This window comes from Canis aureus, chromosome 5 (assembly GCF_053574225.1).
Source record: "Canis aureus isolate CA01 chromosome 5, VMU_Caureus_v.1.0, whole genome shotgun sequence".
NCBI lineage: Eukaryota > Metazoa > Chordata > Mammalia > Carnivora > Canidae > Canis > Canis aureus.
In genome coordinates, this window is record NC_135615.1 from 69,471,469 (window position 1) to 69,491,649 (window position 20,181).

Below are 20,181 nucleotides of genomic sequence, written 5' to 3' on the forward strand. Positions count from 1 at the left end.
TTTTACATTTTTTTCTTTTTTTTTACATTTTTTTTTCTTACCAGATGTTCTGACTTCATTTCTTCAGCAGTCTGTCTTTTCCCCTGTGATTGAAATGTGATGCCTTTAATCAAATACAGAATTTCCCTACCTATATTTAGGTCTGTAGCTGGACTTAACTGTTCTGTTCCTTTATTCTACTTCTCTTTTTGTGTACTTTTAATTATTGGGGCTTTATTCTATATTTTAATATCTTGTAGGACATTCTCCCCTCACTACTTGCCTCTTTCTTGCCATTTTTTCCCTTTTTTTTTTTTTTTTTGAGAGAGAGAGAGAGAGTGGGAGTGGGGAGGGGCAGAGGGAGAGAATCTTCAGTAGGCTGCATGCCCAGGGTAGAGCCTGACTTGGGCTCGATCCCATGTCCTGAGATCATGACCTGAAATCGACAGGGACTACCCCACCACCAGCACCACCACCACTTTTCCTGCCACTCTAGCTTTTTTTTTTCCTGTATGTAGATAAATACCAGCTATATATAAATATATACAAAACTAGGGGGATAGTATGATGACTTCCATGGACACATCACTGAGCTTCAACCATGAAGAATTTGAGCTTACATAGCATCTTGACAGGAACAGTAATTTTATAGTAAAATGACAAGACAAAATAAAAGCACTTTGTACTTGTAGGGTAGCCAGTTGTGGGAAGATCAATATATGGAGGAACTAATGGAAGATGAGGGTTAGTTAGGAAACTTTATTTTTTTTTTTAAGATTTTATTTATTTATTCATGAGAGACAGAGAGAGAGAGAGGCAGAGGGAGAAACAGGCTTCATGCAGGGAGCACGACAGGGGACTCGATCCCAGAACTCCAGGACCACACCCTGGACTGAAGGCGGCACCAAACCACTGAGCCACCGGGGCTGCCCAGGAAACTTTATTATGTAAATTCCACCTGACTCCTGGTGGATAAGGGTTTAGAGTTTTCGCTGGTGATTAATTTCTGTCCTTCCTGATGGGCAGTCCTTTACAAATTTATGTTTTAGGAATAGAGTGGGGAAGATAGGAAGCTTTACTTATATCTTCTCTCACTTGTCTTCAGCTCAAAATAATCTTTATGCGAGAGTGACATATATTTGACCACTTTTCACCTCCTTTCCTATTTATTTATTTATTTTTAATTAGGCTCCACACTGGGCCCTACATTGGGTGTGGAGAGTACTTAAATAAAAATTAGAAAAAATAAAACACTACAGATTAAAAAATTACTGTTGGTATTTTTTTCATTCTTATCAATTATGAATTTAAAGAGAATTAAAGCTTTAATATTTATGTTTTTTTTTTCCAGGAATAAGGTATTCAAATCCCACTCGTGTATCCTGAGGTTATTTTTAAATATTTCATATATATATATATTTTTTGAGTAATCTTTATGCCCAGTGTGGGGCTCAAGCTCATGACCTTGAGATCAAGAGTTGCATGCTGTACTGAGCCAGATAGGCACCCCACATCTTTGTTGTTTCTGATGTAAGTGTAAAGGATTTTTTTTTTTTAAGATTTATTTATTTCAGAGAGAGCAAGCAGGGGGTAGGAGCAGAGGGAGAGAGAGAGAAACTCAGGCAGACTCCACATCGAGCACCAAGCCTGATGAGCTCAGTCCCATGACCTATGAGAACACAACCTGAGCCAAAACCAAGAGTAGGACGCTCAATTGATTGTGCCACCCAGGTCCTCAGCAAATAATCTTTTCTTCCATGATATCTATCAGCCCTGTTACTATAATTGTGAAAGCTATTGAGTTGTGTAATTTTTTACACTGACTTTTTATGAAATTCTCTTTTTTTTATGAAATTCTCTTAGAGTTAGTATAATTTTCAGTAAATATTTTTAGGTAATCATCCCCAAATGTTTTTCCTTGCATACTTTGAATATTGTATACTCTACTGTATTATCATAATATTGTATTATAAAACGGTTTTCTTTCCTCCGGCACCACTTTTTTTTTTTTTTTTTTTTAAGATTTTAGTATTAGAGAGCATAGCAGAGGAAAAGGGAGAGTGAGAATCTGGAGAGCATGGCCTGAGCTGAATGAAATCAAGACCCAGATATTGAACCAACTGAGCCATCCAGGTGCGCCCCCCTCCGACACCACTTCTAACATCAAATGTGTGGTTTTTCCACATCAAGCAGTTTTCCAGTTCTGTGACACCAAGTAGGTGTCCCATCAATTCAGTTCTGACACAGACTCCCTGGAATTAGCACATACCCCACCTGTTAAGGGCTCAGTTCCACAAGACTGCTCCCACTTCAGACACGAGCCCCAAATGGGGCACCCAGGCTACCTATACTTCTGCCTAGCCAGTTGCAGTTTCTGGCGGTCCCACACATCCCTCTCCAGCCCCCCTTGGGCTCAAGTTTAATAATTTCTAGAACAAAAAAAAAAAAAAAAAAAATTTCTAGAACAATTCACAGAACACAGGTAAAAGCTTTATTTAGGTTTATCCATTTATTATAGGGGGATGTAACCAAGGAACAATCAAATGAAGACTGTGCATTGGGCAGGGTATGGGGAGAGAGGGTTTTAGCTTCTGTACCCGCTCTGGACTTGTCATCCTCCTAGCACCTTGATGAGTCCACCAATGAGATGGTCTCCCAAGTCTCTTTAAGAGTCTATAGATCAGTTTTCTGCTCCACCCTCCACAGGCTGGACACACACCCATGGGTGGTGAGAGGGTGGAGCTAAAAGTTCCCATTCTTTAATCATGTGTTTGATCATGGTGACTGCCCTGTTCTAAGGCTATTGGGGAGCCCTACCCTGAGTAACCTTTAATAGCAGAGACTCAAAAAAAAAAAAAAATAGCAGAGACTCAGTGTGGACAGAAGAGGATAATTAATGAATAACAAGACACTCCTATCACTTAGGAAAATCCAAGGGTTTTAGGAGCTTTTCCAGAAACCAGGGACAAAGACCAAATATATATATTCTATTATACTACAAAAACATTCAGTAAATACAGCAATTAAGAATGAGAGAAGAGGGATCCCTGGGTGGCGCAGCGGTTTGGCGCCTGCCTTTGGCCCAGGGCACAATCCTGGAGACCCGGGATCGAATCCCACGTCGGGCTCCCGGTGCACGGAGCCTGCTTCTCCCTCTGCCTATGTCTCTGCCTCTCTCTCTCTCTCTGTGTGACTATCATAAATAAATAAAAAAATTAAAAAAAAAAAAAAAAAGAATGAGAGAAGAAATAAAATTAAACTTTAATTTGTTGTACAGAAAAAAACTTTTGCTCAAAAGTCCTGTTAATGTTTTTATATTTCATGATTATATCTATAAAGATATATTTATATGGGTTACATTAATCTGTTTCCTAATAATTGGATCTTAACATTCCAGGAGTAAATCCCACTTGGTCATACTGGATTCTACCTGCCAACATTTTGTACAGTCTTTGAATTTATTTAATATGAGATTAGTCTGTATTTTCTGCTGGTTTCATTTCTTTCCACAAACAGCCCCCAGACTTCCCCCCAGGCTTCTCTTGTAGTTGTTTTTCCTTTTAGACTCAGCATAGTTGTCATCTCACTTATTCATTCAGCAGTATGATTGAATACCTGTTGTGGGGACGCATGGGTGGTTCCATGTTTGAGCGTCTGCCTTTGGCTCAGGTCTTGATCCTGGTTCCTATATCAGGCTTCCCACACGGAGCCTACTTCTCCCTCTGCTTATATCTCTGCCTCTTTGTGTGTCTCATGAATAAATAAGTAAAATCTTTTTTTTTTTTTTTAAGAACACCTGTTGTGTATTGGGCACTTAGCAGAAATTGGGAGCAAGGGAATGAACAGACAGATTGAGGTTACCCTTAGTCTCTTGGCTCTTACAGTGTTAAGTCTTGATTCCTTTGGGAATTCTTACCTGAACCCCTCAGTCCAACTTAAATTTATTTTATTTCCTGTTTTGTCCTATATTTTTCACTTCTCAAAGTGTGGTCTTTGGACCCCTGGGGTTTCCCAGATCTTTTCAGAGGATCTGTAATATCAAAACTACTTTCATAATAATACTGAGGTATTGGGCAGCTCGAGTGGCTCAGCAGTTTAGCGTCGCCTTCAGCCTAGGTCCTGATCCTGGAGACCCTGCTTCTCCCTCTGCCTGTGTCTTTGCCCCCTGCCCTCTCTCTCTGTGTGTCTCTCATGAGTAAAAATAATAAAAAAAAAAATAAATAAATAAATAAATAAATAAATCTTAAAAAAAAATAATACTGAGGTATATGCTCTTTCTCTATGTTGACATTTGTGTCAATGGTGCAAAAGCACTGGTAGGGGAAAGAAAGCTGCTGTCCCCTTAGCACAGGTTGAGGTGGCCGCCCCAAACTCTGCTGGTAGTCCCTTTGTGCAGTACCACTGTGCACTTAAAAGAAAAAGTCATTTTGAATTGAAGATGTCTTTGATGAATCAGTAAAGCCTGTCCATTTTACTGAATCTTGACCACCAAGTACATGTCTTTTTAATATTCTGTGAAACAAAATGGAAAGTATGCATAAAGTGTTTCTACTGCTTGTCAAAGTATTGATGATTACCTTGAGGAAAAGAACTTGTGTAATTGAGTTATGAGCTGGGTTTTTGTTTTGTTTTTATTTTTCATGAAACCCTTTTTTTCCCCCTCCAAAGAATGACTGTGAAAGATGTAGTATTGTTATTCAAACAGGGGTATTTGGCAGATAATTTCTTTAAAGTGCCTTTATATCAAGGAAAATAATACATTTGTTGGCAATGATTAAATTCAAGCTTTTGAGTAAAATTCAAATTTTGGAAAACTTATATCTGCCTGCCATCATGAGCTTGACAGTTTCCTAGTGCTTAAAGACCTTTCTTTTTTTTTTTTTTTTTTTAAGATTTTTATTTATTTATTTATGAGAGACACATAGAGGGAGAGAGGCAGAGACACAGGCAGAGGGAGAATCAGGCTCCATACAGGGAGCCCAACGTAGGACTCGATCCCAGGATCATGCCCTGGGCTGAAGACGGCACTAAACCACTGAGCCACCCAGGCTGCCCCACTTAAAGACCTTTCTGATGAGATTGGTGATGATATTTACAAGTATATCTGTATGTAATTTCATTCTGTATAACTAAATATGTCAACATTATCTGTATAAATCAATGAATTGGTATTTTTGACTTGTTATGCAATCAGGCACAGATAAGATCTATTCTAGGCACAGGATAGAGCAATGGATTTCAATGTCACAGAGTATGAAAAATTCATTTTTACAGCTTCAAATTCCACATTGCAACTAACCTTTAAAAAATTAGTGTTTCAGGGGCACCTAGGTGATGCAGTTAAGGGTCAGACTCTTGGTTTTGGCTCAGTTTGTGAGTTGGAGCCCCTAGTCAGGGTCCATGCTCAGCGTTGAGTCTGCTTAAGACTCTCTTCCTCTCCCTCTCCCCCTCCCCACTGCACACTCTCACACCTTCTCTCTCTCAAATAAATAAATCTTTTTCTTTTTTTAAAAGATTTTATTTATTTATTCACAAGAGACACAAAGAGAGAAAGGCAGAGACACAGGTAGAGGGAGAAGCAGGCTCCATGCTGGAAGCCCGATGCGGGATTCAATTCCAGGACTCCAGAATCACACCCTGAGTCAAAGGCAGATGCTCAACCGCCGAGCCACCCAGGCATCCCAAATAAATAAATCTTTAAAAGAAATTTAAAAAACCTAGCATGTTTCTAGTTTTGGTTGTAGCATCAAGGAAGACTATAAAGTTTTTTCAAAAGCAATTAAGATACTCCTTTTCCTCCTATGAGGTTGATTTTATATATGTACTTCAGCTAAATCAACATATTATATGTAACACGTTGAAAGTCAGACATTAAAAGTATTTGTGGGTGCCTCGGTGACTCAGTCGGTTAAGTGTCTGCCTTTGGCTCAGGTCGTAGTCTTGGGGTCTTGGGATCAAGCCCCACATTAGGCTCTAGGCTCAATTTAGAGTCTGCATGTCTTTCTCCTTCTGTTCTTCCTTTCACTCTCTCTCTCAAACAACTAAGATCTTTAAAAAAATACTTCCATGAAAAGTGCCACTCTTCTCACTAAAGTTTTGGGGGAAATATGGTTATTTTCTTATAAAGCTATGCAATATGTTATTTTTTTAAAGATTTTATTTATTCACGAGAGATACAGAGAGATAGGCAGAGACATAGGCAGAGGGAGAAACAGGCTCCCTGCAGGGAGCCCGATGCGGAACTTGATCCCCGGACCCTGGGATCATGCCCTGAGCCAACGGCAGACCCTCAACCACTAAGCCACCCAGGCGTCCTGCAGTTTATGTTAAGTGTTTTTTTTTTTTTTAAGATTTTATTTATTTATTCATAGAGACGCAGAGAGAGAGAGAGAGAGAGAGAGAGGGAGGCAGAGACACAGGCAGAGGGAGAAGCAGGCACCATGCAGAAAGCCTGCCGTGGGACTCGATCCAGGGTCTCCAGGATCACGCCCTGGGCTGCAGGTGGCGCTAAACCGCTGGTTTTATTATTATTTTTAAAATTTTGTTTTTAAGTAATATCTTCCCCCAACATGGGGCTTGAACTTAAAACAAGTTGCATGCTCTACTTACTGAGCCAGCAAGGTACCCCAGTTTTGTTTGTTTGTTTTATTTGTTTATTTATTTAATTTATTTATTTGTTATGTTTTTATTGGAGTTCAATTTGCCAACATATAGCATAACACCCAGTGCTCATCCTGCCCAGGTGTCCCCCTCAGTGCCCATCACCCAGTCACCCCAACCCCCTCACCCACCTCCCCTTCCAGTACCCCTTGTTCATTTCCCAGAGTTTGGTGTCTCTCATGTTTTGTCACCCTCACTGATATTTTCACTCATTTTCTCTCCTTTCCCTTTATTCCCTTTCACTAATTTTTATATTTCCCAAATGAATGAGATGATATAATGTTTGTTCTCCTCTGATTGACTTATTTCACTCAGCATAATACCCTCCAGGTCCATCCACCTCGAAGCAAATGTTGGGTATTTGTCGTTTCTAATGGCTGAGTAATATTCCATTGTATACATATACTACATCTTATTTTTCCTTTTTTTTTTTTAAAGATATTTTATTTATTTATTCATGAGAGACACAGAGTGAGAGAGGCAGAGACACAGGCAGGGAGCCTGACGTGGGACTCGATCCCGGGTCTCCAGGATCATGCCCTGGGCTGAAGGCGGCGCTAAACCACTGGGTCACCTGGGCTGCCCTATCCATTCATTTTTTTTTGATGGACACTGAGGCTCCTGCCTTAGTTTGGCTATGGTAGACATTGCTGCTATAAACATCGGGGTGCAGGTGTTCCGGCATTTCACTGCATCTATCTTTGGGGCAAATCCCCAGCAGTGCAATTGCTGGGTCGTAGGGCAGATCTATTTTTAACTCTTTGAGGAACCTCCACACAGTTTTCCAGAGTGGCTGTACCAGTTCACATTCCCACCAACAGTGCAAGAGGGTTCCCCTTTCTCCACATCCTTTCCAACATTTGTTGTTTCTTGTCTTGTTAATTTTCACCATTCTCACTGGTGTGAGGTATGGTATCTCATTGTGGTTTTGATTTGTATTTCCTTGATGGCCAGTGATGCGGAGGATTTTCTCATGTGCTTGTTGTTATTTTTAAATGAATTAATAAGTATTTTTAAATTTTTGGGTTAAAATTTCTAGAATGGAGGCAGCCCAGGTGGCTCAGCGGTTTAGTGCCGCCTTCAGCCCAGGGCCTGATTCTGGAGACCCGAGATCGAGTCCCATGTCAGGCTGCTTACATAGAGCCTGCTTCTCCCTCTGCCTGTGTCTCTGCCTCTCTCTCGCTCTGTGTGTCTCTCATGAATAAATAAATAAAATCTTAAAAAAAAAATTTCTAGAATGGTTAATACTGACACATACAACCCATATAAACCAAACCTTTTTGGGGTCTTCAAAAATATTTGAGTAAAGAGTTCTTTTTATTCTTTTAATTTATTTATTCATGATAGACATAGAGAGAGAGAGGCAGAGACACAGGCAGAGGGAGAAGCAGGCTCCATGCCGGGAGCCCCACACAGGACTCGATCCTGGGACTCCAGGATTGCACCCTGGGCCAAAGGCAGGCGCTAAACTGCCGAGCCACCCAGGGATCCCCCGAGTAAAGAGTTCTTGAGACCAAAAACTGAGAACTACTGCCTGTAACAGTCTGTCATTGTCCGTTTAAATTGTTTTTTAAAGATTTGTTTATTTATATTTAGAAAGTGAGGGAGTTCGCAAGTGCAGAGGGGCAGAGGGAGAGGGAAGGATTCTCAAGCCAACTCCACACTGAGGCTGGAGCTGACACAGGACTCAATCTCACACCTCAGATCACCACCTGCGCTGAAACCAAGAGTTGGATGTTCAACCAACTGAACCACCCAGGAGCCCCCTTTTAACTTGTTTTTATTTAAATCAAGGTATGATTTACATGTATAGTAAAAGTGCTCAGATCTTAAGTGTAAAGTTCAATAAGTTTGATAAACAGAGGGGCGCCAGGCTGGCTTAGTTGGCAGAGCATACAACTCTTGATCTCAAGGTTTTTAAGTTCGAATCCCATGTTGAGTGTTGGGTGTAGAGATTACTTAAAAATAAAATGTTTTTTAAAAACCTCGGTAAACAGATACATACATGTATTTATCATTGGAGTGTGTCATACATTGGATTGTAACCAAACTCCAATCAGACCATAGAACATTTCCATCACCCTAGAAAGTCCCCTTTTGCCTTTTTCCTGTCAGCCTTCACATCCTTACTCTGAGACAGTTTGGATTTCTATCACCAGAGCTTAATTTTGCCTGTTTTTCAGAGTTTCACGCAAGCGGAACTACCCAGTATAGATTCTTTCATGCCTGGCTTCTTCACTGAGTATCAAAAATAAACACAGCTGGATATTAAAGTGGTGAATGGGATTTTATTCAGTAACTACAGTAGGAGAAAGAGCTGAGCCCATTCCAAATTGCACAGAGGTGATGGAGCCTTTCAAGGGCGAATGCAGAAGGGGGAGAGCAGGGGCTCAGGAGAGTCAGAGATGTGAAACATTACAAATGGTTAGTCTGTGTAAATTCAATTAGGCCTACAGCATTTGGTAGCAGGCACTATCCTCCCACAGGGACTGGGGGTCCTTCCTGATGATTACATTTCAAAGGAGTCCTTGAGAAGGACCCTGCTGAGTTGTAAGAGATAAATATTCACTGTGGTAAGCCCTTTTTAGTAAATGCTCTGAGAAAGGGAGGTTAAAGGCCTATTGTCAGATTTTGGCTGTAGCGAACAGTAAATTCTGGTGGTTGTAGCGCTTTCTCCAGCAGGCAGTCTAGCTTGGGCTGGGGTGATCCTAGGAACAAGGCTTATGCTGTTGGAAGCCCAGCTGTGCTAAAGTTTCACTCTTGGCACAGGGGTTTTGGATAGAGGGGTTACGTGCTGAGAGTTCTGCAGTTTTCATTTAATATTTTTGAGATTCATGTTAATGAGTGAGTCATTAGGTCACACGGTTTTATCACTGAGCAGTATTGCATTGTGTCTTTATCTGTTTTCTTATTGGTGGATACTCAGTTTTTAATTTTGGGGGAAAAGTTGCTGTGAGCATTCCAGACATATGCTTTCATTTTTCTAGGGTTAATGCCTGTCATTTTCTTTTAACTTGCTTATCATCTCTTCTGGTCCTTTCCTAGTGCCTAAAACATATTAAGTCTATGGAAATATTTTCGAGTGAATTAGAGAAGAATTTGAACTTTGAATACCACCGAAAGTCTATTATGGTGCAAAGTCTACTAACTTGGTGCCCAGGACTTCTCAATTCTAGGCCCAGCTTTGCCTCTAATCAACAGTAGTCTTTAACAAGTCACACGATCTCTCTGGATTTCAGATTTTTTTCCTTTTTAAAAAAATTTTATAAAAATAATCTTTACACCCAACATGGGGCTCGAACTCATGACTCCAAGATCAAGTGTCCCATGTTCTACAGACCAAGCCAGCCAGGCACCCCAGGTTTTTTCTTGTGAGGGAATTACAATAAATGAGCTACATGGCTTCCTTCTAGCTTGAATATTCTATGAGCCTAAGTGGGAAGGACTGATGGAAGTCCTGATACCAGTGAAGAATATACTGTGAATTGTTGAGATAACAGGACCAGGGACGCCTGGGTGGCTTAGCAATTAAGTGCCTGCCTTCAGCCCAGGTGTGATCTGGAGTTCTGGATCGAGTCCCACATCAGGCTTCCTGTATGGAACCTGTTTCTCTCTCTGCCTCTCTCTCTCTCTCTCTCTGTGTCTCTCATGAATAAATAAATAAAATCTTAAAAAAAAAAAAAGATTTTATTTATTTGAGAGAAAGAGGAAAAAGCAAGGAGGGTTTGGGGGGCAGTGGAGGATGGAGAAGCAGACTCCCTGCTGAGCCAGGATCTCGACACAGGGCTCAATCCTAGGACTCTGAGATTATAACCTGAGCCGAAGGCGGACACCCAGGTGCTCCAAAGGATAATGTTCTTAATTATGAACTAGAGTTTTCTTGTGATTTGCAAGTCACATTTAATGACCTATATATTTTTCCCTCTCCCCCTCAGATTTGGATCATACAGCAGATGTCCAGTGAGTACACCTGCAATTTATGCCTTTGAAATCATGTTCTTAAGTAGGAAGTCTGATGTTTTAATCTTGATGTCCCTAGTTTTAATTCTCTCTTCCTGTTTTGGTTCCTTTACAACATGAAAATGATGGTTCGAAAGAACTCGGTTTCTGTGCCATTAAATTGATTGAGGCCTTTGGATTTGTATTATCATGCTGATCTTATTTTGACTTTGCTGTCAAGTTTTCTGTCTTGCTGTAGATTTTATTATACAGGGCATGAATGTATTTCTTTAGGTTACATGCATGGGGAGATACTCTGGAGGAAGCATTTGAGCAATGTGCAATGGCCATGTTTGGTTACATGACAGATACTGGGACTGTGGAGCCTCTGCAAACAGTAGAAGTAGAAACCCAAGGTAAACCAATTTATTCACTGGGGAAGACATTGTCATGCAAATGTGCAGGGTTCTACCAAATTTCAGTACATTTTCATAGTAAGAACAACAAAATTAATTATTAGCCTGTTCATCCTCTTTCAGCTAGCCTAAGAAATTCCATGCACTTTTAAATTCAAATAAATTTTCAGAGATAAGAGTTATTAAACATGGGACGCCTGGGTGGCTCAGTGGTTGAGCATCTGCCTTTGGCTCAGGGCGTGATCCTGGGGTCCAGGGATCAAGTCCCACATCGGGCTCCCTATATGGAGCCTGCTTCTCCCTCTGCCTGTGTCTCTGCCTCTCTCTCTCTCTCTGTGCCTTTCATGAATAAATAAAATCTTTAAAAATAATTTAAAAAAAGAATTACTAAACATCATACTATCATAATTCTTCTTGATCCTATGTAGGAGATGACTTACAGTCTCTTCTGTTTCACTTTTTGGATGAATGGCTTTATAAGTTCAGTGCTGATGAATTCTTCATACCCCGGGTAAGCAAGGATTTTTCTTTTTTACTGAGCAAATGGGTTCTTAGTTCAGATTTTAAAAGGACAAGTGATTGAGAGTAGAACACATGAGGCAAAACCAAGCCATACAGATACATAAGGTGATACTGATTTGCAGAAAACAGGGACTTCTTGGTTAACCTGACTTTGCCTGTGTATATGCATTTTGTAATATTACCATATATTTGTCACTAATCAGGATTGTTTTATAAGAATGCACCTGCTATCTTCACCCAAACTTTTTATGTCTCCCAAGTTTGAGCTATATTTATGACCACCCATATGTTCCTTTGTCCCATGTGAAGTTTAGTAGCTCTGCCATGTTGGCCTAAATTTAAAAATTCCTCTCAGTTTTCCTTAACATGAAAAAGGAAAAGCAAAATGGAGATTGCTTGTTGCCAGCCTTGAGAAGGGAACCGCTCTCCAACATCATTGTTAACCTAACACACAGGGGCCCTCCTGGCTTCTACAACCTCTACATTCTCTCCCTTCCCAGCTCCACTACATACACTCTTCTAACTGGTCACTTGTCCTACAGAGTTCAGGAGCCTACAATGTTATATTGAAATGGGCTGTGAATGATTAAAATCGTTTATCATCCTATTCTATTTTACAGAGAAATTTCTTGACTTGTGTTTTTAGATTGTATGTTTTTCAAGAATATTTCCCTTGAATATGTAAGAAAAAAACCTTATTTCCTTGGAATATATTTAGTTTGTTATTCTACTTAACATTTTAGTTTTCTTTGCTTCAGAGAAGTTGTATGCTGTGATTTTCTAGAAAAGGGGATAACCTAGATATATTTTTTTGTAAATTATATTTGACTTACAATATATTAGTTCAGGTGTACAACATAGAGTTTTGACAATTATTAGATATGTTTTAATAGATGGTCTGTTATGAACACTTTTTAAAATTAAATGTTTTTTTTTTCCTTTTTAGGAAGTGAAGGTACTTCAAATTGATCAAAGAAATTTCAAATTACGGTCAATTGGGTATGTTTTGAAAATCTTTTAAGTAGCAAGTCATAGAAGTCAGGAAAGTTGTTAAAATTCTTCACTGAACCTAGTAGGAAGACAGAAATGTTAAGTCAGAGGTCCAGTGGCATCTTCAGGTTAAGCTCTAAGAGCAAGGGCTTTGGTCCTCAGCTTTGGAGGATTAGAAATTTGTTAGAATGAAGTTGATAATTGGTTCTTGGACCTGATTCCCATCTTATTGATTTTTAGCGTAAAAATTTTTTTCATGAAGCCTGGCTTGGTGACAGGAAGCATTGATGATGCATCCTTCTCCTCACACCTGGACTCTGTTCAAACTGGCTCTTTCTCTTAACAAATTACACTTTTCCTTCCAGAGTTTGCAAACACTCGGTTAGATCTCTTTGATAGGGCTTGGTGTTTCCCAATTCTTTTCAGTCACTTAAAGCTATCTTTTAGTTATTTCTACATAAAGCCTATTTTTTCCCACTTTATGTTGAAGTTCTTTCTTTTTGTAAAGCAAGGTCTTTTATTCTTTCCCTCTCCTTTTTTCTTTATTTTTTAATGGGTAAGGAATCTGGCTTCTCCAACCATTTACTTAGCTAATAAATGGTTGAACAGAATTTTAAAGCTTTGTTCTTTTTTTTTTTTTTTTTAAAGCTTTGTTCTTTTGGGGCACCTCAGTGACATAGTGGCTTGAGTGTCCTGACTTGTTTTCAGCTCAGGTCATGAGCTCAGGGTCATGGGATCCAGCCCTGTTTTGGGTTCCGCGCTTGGTACAGAGTCTGTGTGGGATTCTGTCTCCCTCTCCCTCTGTACCCCCCCATCCCCCTGCTTTCTCCCTCTTCTCTCAAGTTTCTAAATTAAAAAAAGTGCTGTTCGTTCTGCTACCACTACTGCTTCTCCTACATGATCTCTAGTCACATTCATGTTGAAAGAAGAGAAGATACTTATCCCAGGTTCTAGGAGAGTACTTTTCTAGGGCCTTCTATATACAGGCCATGGACATTTCCTGAAAAGTTATAAAATGCAAACCAATTTAAGATCATATTATAGTATGTAGTATTTTGCATCTGCAGTACTCAGACCTGCTTTCTCCAATGCCTTGAGTACAGTGAAAATTTTGGACGTGTTACTCTATAATGAAACAATAGTCATTAAGCAACATTTATTGAGAATCTACCACATGCACACTATACTAGGGCTTTTTTTTTTTTTTTAATGGCAACCATCAACCTTGTTGAAATAGCTATAGCATATAAATCCCTGAACAGCTGTATTCACTGACAATCAAACTGAAATTTATAGCTTCCTTATACCCCTCCCATCTCTTTGGGCTTTTTCATATCTTAACCACGTTTACAAAGCTCATTTTAAAATATGGAAAGGAGGGCAGGCTAGGTGGCTCAGCTGGGCAGCCTGGGTGGCTCAGCGGTTTAGCGCCACCTTCAGCTCATGGTGTGATCCTGGAGACCCAGGATTGAGTCCCACGTCAGGCTCCCTGCATGGAGCCTGCTTCTGCCTGTGTCTGTGCCTCTGTGTGTGTGCGTGTGTCTCCCATGAATAAATAAAATCTTAAAATAAATAAATAAATAAAATATGTAAAGGGTAAATAAATATTAAATCTTAGAAGTCTTAATCATTTTCTAATTTTCCTTCTCAAGGTGGGGAGAAGAATTTTCATTGTCCAAGCACCCTCAGGTATGTTTTTAAATCCAGCCATTAAAAATATTTTATACTTTCTTATCAAAAAGTCAGTACATGATAGTAAACTTCAGTGAGTTCTAATAAATTGATGTAAAGCCGTAAGTTTCCTCAGACTTCTCTGACCATATTATGTTTAAACACTGATTTCACACATCTGATTTGATGGATTAGGTATCAGTACTTGAGTTCTAGGGTCAAGTTTGTTACAGATTTTTTTTTTAAAGATTTTATTTATTTATTCATGAGAGACAGAGAGAGAAAGAGAGAGAGGCAAAGACACAGGGAGAGGGAGAAGCAGGCTCCATGCAGGAGCCCGACATGGGACTTGATCCCGGGTCTCCTGGATCACGCCCTGGACTGAAAGCGGCCCTAAACCGCTGAGTCACCCGGGCTGCCCTGTTACAGATATTTTGTGGGACTTAAAAGTCCCATTGCCTTTGTGAGCTTCCGTATCTCCTCGTGTATTAAAGGTGTTGGACTAGGGAAACCTGGGTGGCTCAGTGGTTGAGCGCACAGGTGTGATCCTGGAGTCCCAGGATCAAGTCCCACGGGCTCCCTGCACGGAGCCTGCTTCTCTCTCTGCCTGTGTCTCTGCCTCTCTCTGTGTGTCTCTCATGAATAAATAATTAAAATATTTTTAAAAAATAAAGGTGTTGGATTGGATGTTCTCTAAAGTACCTTCTGCTTTCTGTGCCATTTCCAGATTCTGTGTTTGCTACCCTGTGTGGCTTTATTCTATACCAGTTGAATCTGCGGAAGAGGGGCAGGCACATTTTTTTTTTCTGTAAAGGGCTGGATAATGTCTGAAGCTTTGTGGGACAAGAGTGACATGTGCAATATTCAGCTCCTCTATTGTATGTAGCTCTACAGCCACCACAGACAATACATAAATGAATGAATGTGGCTGTATTCCAGTAAAACTTCATGGACGTTGAAATTTGAGTTTCATGCCATTTTCAAATGTCATGAGAGTCTTTAGTGCCCCTCCCCCCCATTTAGAAATGTAAAAACCATTCTTAGTGTGCAGGGCTGTACAAAACTAGGTGTCAGGCTGGATTTGGCCATGATTTGTAGTTTGCTGACCCCTGTGTTTAGGCCAAGGAGACCTAAATTAGTTGAGGGTGACTGGGGGGTCCTGGATGCTTCTAGTAGCTGCAGTATGATTTCTCTAAGCACAACATAATGAAATGAAGCCTGATGAGGGAACCTTGGAAGAGAAGCATAAATAGAAGAGAAACCAGCAGAAGGGGCCATGTGAATTTTAATAGAAAAGACATAGTGAAGTTTGCTTTTGAACCTATTATGTTTGAAGTGTATATTAGACATCTACATGGAGATGTCACATACGAGGCACTTGTCTGTAGGATGACATTCAGGAGATAGGTAGATCTGTAAATTTCAGTCTGGAAGCCAACCCGGAATAGGACGATATTTATAGCCATAGGGACTAGGTATGATTATCAAGGAGGGGGGAGGTGTAGATAAGAGAGAATATAGAGAGGACTGAGCTTTGGGGCACCAACTTTGGAAGGGATGGAGCCAAAAAGGAATAGAGAAGGAAAGCCTCATGAGGGGGTGCAAAAGAACAGGGGTGCCCTAAACCCAGATATCTCATGCTCTTGAGACTGCTCAAAGGCTGAGTGAGATGAGAATTGACAATTGACTATGGATTTACCTAATCAGTAGAAGGATGTATGGGTCAAAGAGCAAATGAATGAGAGATAGGGAAGTGGAGGTACTATATTGAGACAGTTCTTTCAAAGAGTTTGCAGAAAAGGGGAATGTATGGATAGAACACTAATAGCCAGGGGCACCTGGGTGGCTTAGTTGGTTAAGCTTCTGCCTTTGGCTCAGGTCATGATCCCATGATTGAGCTGTGGATCCAGTTCCCTGCTCAGCAGGGAGCCTGCTTCTCCTCCCTCTGCCTCTCCCCCAGCTTGTACCTCTCTCTCTTCTCACTCACTCTTGTCTCTCAGATAAGTAAATAAATCTTAAAACAACAACAACAACAAAACCAGTAATAGCCAGAGGGGAACGTGGTTGGGAAAGGAGAAGTTTTTTGTTTTGTCTTGTTTTACCTAGGAGGTTTTGTAGTACCAGTGTATGCTCTGTGGAAGTGATCTAGGAACTTGGGGCAAATTGATCATGCTGGAGAGGGAGAGAATAATTTCAGAGCAGAGACCTTAAGTTGGCCAGGGGGGTGTGGGGTAGTGTGTTCAGGTTCAGGGGTCAGCCTTCTGATTGGAGCGGGGACGGACCATTCATTATAACAAGAGGTGAGAAAAAAAAATAACAAGAGGTGAGGCTAGTGTGAGTACAGATGCAGGAGATGGTAGATTTGATGGGGGAAGGTGAGCCAGTTTTTGCCCATTGCTTCTGTTTTCTCTAGGAGGCACAGCCAGAAGGTGAGAATGAGAGAGGGATGCTAGAGGTGAAGATGGAAAGTAATTGTTTCAGGGATACCCTGGTGGCTCACTGTGGAGTGCCTGCTTTTGGCTCAGGGGGTGGGATCCTGGAGTCCCGGGATCGAGTCCCATGTTGAGCTCCCTGCATGGAGCCTGTTTCTCTCTCTGTCTATGTCTCTGCCTCTCTCTCTGTGTCTCTCATGAATAAATAAAATTAAAAAAAAAAAAAAGGAAAGTAATTGTTTCAGAGAGCGAGAAAGTGAATTTAGCGGCAAGTGTAGGATGATTGGTCAGTGCAGAGTACCCCTTTGAGACTGTGGATGTAATGTAAGGTGCTACCCCTTAGCATTGTGTGCCGCCATAGGCAGAAAGTTGAATTTGATTTAGGTTGTGGTTTCACCAGGTAATTATGGCAGAGAGCAAAAAAGCAGAGGTGAGTGCCTTTCAAATCTGTTTGTGAAGTCTTCAGATTTCTTTTGTGCCACAGAGCTAGCAAGTGCTAGTCACCTATTGCCTGATACATTTTACGCTGCATGGAATTATTATAGATTCTCTTCTAGAAGGAAGGAACCGAGAGAACATCTAGTCCTGTAGTTCTTTCTAAACCTGGGCTTAGGAAGGGGATTGTGATGTATCAGACATGTGGAGAGAGAGCCCCATGAGGTGAAGTGAGTAGGCAGCTGAGGAGGAGAGAGGAGTCTGTGCTCCTAGGGCCCAGGTCACACTGTAAGTGGGAGGTCTCAAGAAGGAGGCCTAACCCAGACAGTAGGAAAACCTTGGCCTCCTCTGCTCACCCCATTTGGTAAATGGAAAAGGATGCTGGAGGGGTCAGCCAGCCTCTGTAGCCAGGTGGAAACAAAGCCAGGCTCAGAGCTCCAGCTCCTACCACGCACCAGTGCACGGGTTGCATCATTATCAGGTGAGTGTGGCACGCTGTACAAGTAACTACTTGTTTCATGTGGGTTTTTAGTTTTTCAGAATAATAGCAAAATTTGGCCTGCCAATTGTTGCTAGAGTTAATGATTCTGATTTTGATGTTCACCTTTTCTTGTTTTTTCTCTCACCCTATCTTTAGGGAACTGAAGTCAAGGCAATAACCTACTCAGCAATGCAGGTCTATGATGAAGAGAAGCCAGAAGTTTTTGTGATCATTGACATTTAAGATACCAAAAAACAAAACCAAAAATCCCCTCTGAGACCCCTTTCTGATGAAGAACTGTTTTTTCTCTTCCTTTTTAGAAGATCCCATGGTAGAAACTTTACAGTGTCTGTTGATGTATGGAGATTTGCAGAACAAAACTTTTAAAGTGTGACTGTCAGAAATGGAACATCAAGTTGTGGCCTTGGTCCATGCTACCCAAATACTCAGACTTTAAAGAATTCTTCAGGTGGCAATTATGGCTTCTCATCTCTTAGTCTGTAGCAGCAGGTGCTCAGACCCTTCCAGTGGAATGCCTGGTCCCAAAAGGGACCAGTAATCTAAGTAGCAGCCCAAGAGACTCTGAATCTGCTACACTCTTAGGGAATCTAGTTTGAGAAAAATAATAATTTGAGAAATCCTACTACCAAGACTTGGCTTTTTTCCCAAATTGGTTAACACATTTTCTTTCTTTCTTTCTTTCCTTCTTTTCTTTTCTTTTCTTCTCTTTTCTTTTCTTCTCTTTTCTTTTCTTTTTTCTTTTCTTTTCTTTTCTTTTCTTTTCTTTTCTTTTCTTTTCTTTTCTTTTCTTTTCTTTTCTTTCTTTTCTTTCTTTCTTTCTTTTTTTTTAAATGTGGGGCCTGAATTCACAACCCTAAGCTGAGATGGAATCAGATGCTTAGCCAAGTAAGTCACCCAGGTGCCCCAACACATATATTTTCAATATATGCACTAAGAGAGGTTGTGTTTTAGATCGCTGTCGGATAGAGCCATCCTGTATTCCACTTGATTTTTTTTTTCTTCTTTTTAAGATTTTATTTATTTATTTGAGAGAAAGAGCGCACAAGCATGGGGAGCTGCAGAGGCTGAGGGAGAAGCAGGTTCCCAGCTGAGCAGGGAACCTGACACTAGGGCTCAGTCCCAGGGCCCCAGGATCATGACCTGAGCCGATGGCAGACACTCAACCATCTGAGCCACCCAGGCACCCCACCACTTGATTTTCTGAGAAGAAATAATTGTAGTTGAACAATTGGAAGACTTCTCTAGAAAGAGTTCTGAGTTTTTCTCATTTTTAAAGCACTAATATATGGACACTATACTGTTTTCCCATAAGCAACCTTAAATACCCTTGCAGATGGGACCTTCCAACATGTAACTTTATATCAAAGCCAGTATATTTATATAGTTAAGGAAATAATTGTTCTACATTTCTTTGTTTTTTAAAAATTACCTAAGTTCTTTTTTTTTTTTTTTTTAAGATTTTATTCATTCATGATAGAGAGAAGCAGAGACACAGGCAGAGGGAGAAGCAGAAGCAGGCTCCACACTGGGAGCCCGATGCAGGACTAGATCCTGGGACTCCAGGATCGTGCCCTGGGCCAAAGGCAGGCGCCAAACCGCTGAGCCACCCAGGGATCCCTAAGTTCTTTGTTGTTGGAAAACCATGTTAAAGTGATCTGAATTTTTCAAAATAGGTAACTTTAAAAAAATGAAACTTCTTTTGTTTGATTTGCAACATTATTCTTTTCTCTGTTGGCTGTTGCTGCATTCTTTGTTGCTACTACAAGAGTTTGCAAAGTTGCTATTTATTCACACATAACATAGAAAAGATTGCCACTGGGTGGTGCCAGATATCATTATAGCCAGCTAAACTTGATCTAAAAGGAAGGGATGGTCTGTGAGCTTTACTAAGTGTTCTGAGCCCTGTGATACTTTTCTCTGGGTATTTAACAGAAAGTAGAGGTAATGGAGACTAGACCAAGAGCCATGGTTTAAATAGTAACTCTTTTTTTTTTTTTTTTTTTTTTTTTAAAATAGTAACTCTTAAAATGAATACATACCTTTTTTTAGGATGAATTCCCAGGCTGACATAGGGCTATCTTCATGAACCCCTTTGAACATCATGGACCATTTGGGGCATTGATTGTGAAGCTGAGCAGTGGGATATTGTGAGTCCAGTAGAAGAGCTGAAACCAGATAGGAAGAACTCTTGGGATGTATTAAGCCAAGTAGGACACAAACTTGACTACGAAAAAAAAAATAGCCACACCTCTTACCACCAGGGCTGTATAATGGGGTTCTAAAAGCAAGTCAAATGTAATTATGCAATACAAATTATATTCCTTTTCATTTATAATAAATTTGTAATTTTTAAAAATTTTATGTGAATTTTAAAATGCAGTTTGTATTTTTAAATATTGCCAAAATGAAGATAACTGAATAGAAGGAAAATGAGTGTTGCCCTCTGTGAAGGCATTTTTTTTTTTTTAAGATTTTATTTATTTATTCATGAGAGACACAGAGAGGCAGAGACATAGGCAGAGGGAGAAGCAGGCTCCATGCAGGAAGCCTGATGTGGGACTCAATCCTGGAACTCCAGGATCACGCCCTGAGCCAGAGGCAGAGACCTGAGCCAGAGGCAGAGATGCTCAACTGC

The 20,181-nt window shown here is 40.4% G+C and overlaps 1 protein-coding gene across 10 annotated transcripts in view; it reads left to right on the forward strand.

Moving 5' to 3' along the window:
- Positions 1–19,907, forward strand: part of ZBTB8OS (zinc finger and BTB domain containing 8 opposite strand) — a 23,968-nt gene extending 4,061 nt beyond the window's left edge. For 4 of the 10 annotated variants that reach the window (XM_077898652.1, XM_077898651.1, XM_077898649.1 and 1 more), the window contains 7 exons: positions 2,002–2,112; positions 10,575–10,599; positions 10,873–10,994; positions 11,423–11,505; positions 12,463–12,515; positions 14,159–14,195; positions 19,004–19,907. In XM_077898652.1, coding sequence (XP_077754778.1) covers positions 2,002–2,112; positions 10,575–10,599; positions 10,873–10,994; positions 11,423–11,505; positions 12,463–12,515; positions 14,159–14,195; positions 19,004–19,195 — 623 coding nt within the window. In that variant the 3' untranslated portion in view covers positions 19,196–19,907. Of the gene's footprint in view, positions 1–2,001; positions 2,113–10,574; positions 10,600–10,872; positions 10,995–11,422; positions 11,506–12,462; positions 12,516–14,158; positions 14,196–17,681; positions 18,169–19,003 lie in introns of those variants that run through there. The other 6 variants (XM_077898656.1, XM_077898653.1, XM_077898655.1 and 3 more) reach the window with 6 other exon arrangements.
- The last annotated feature ends 274 nt before the right edge of the window (positions 19,908–20,181 follow it).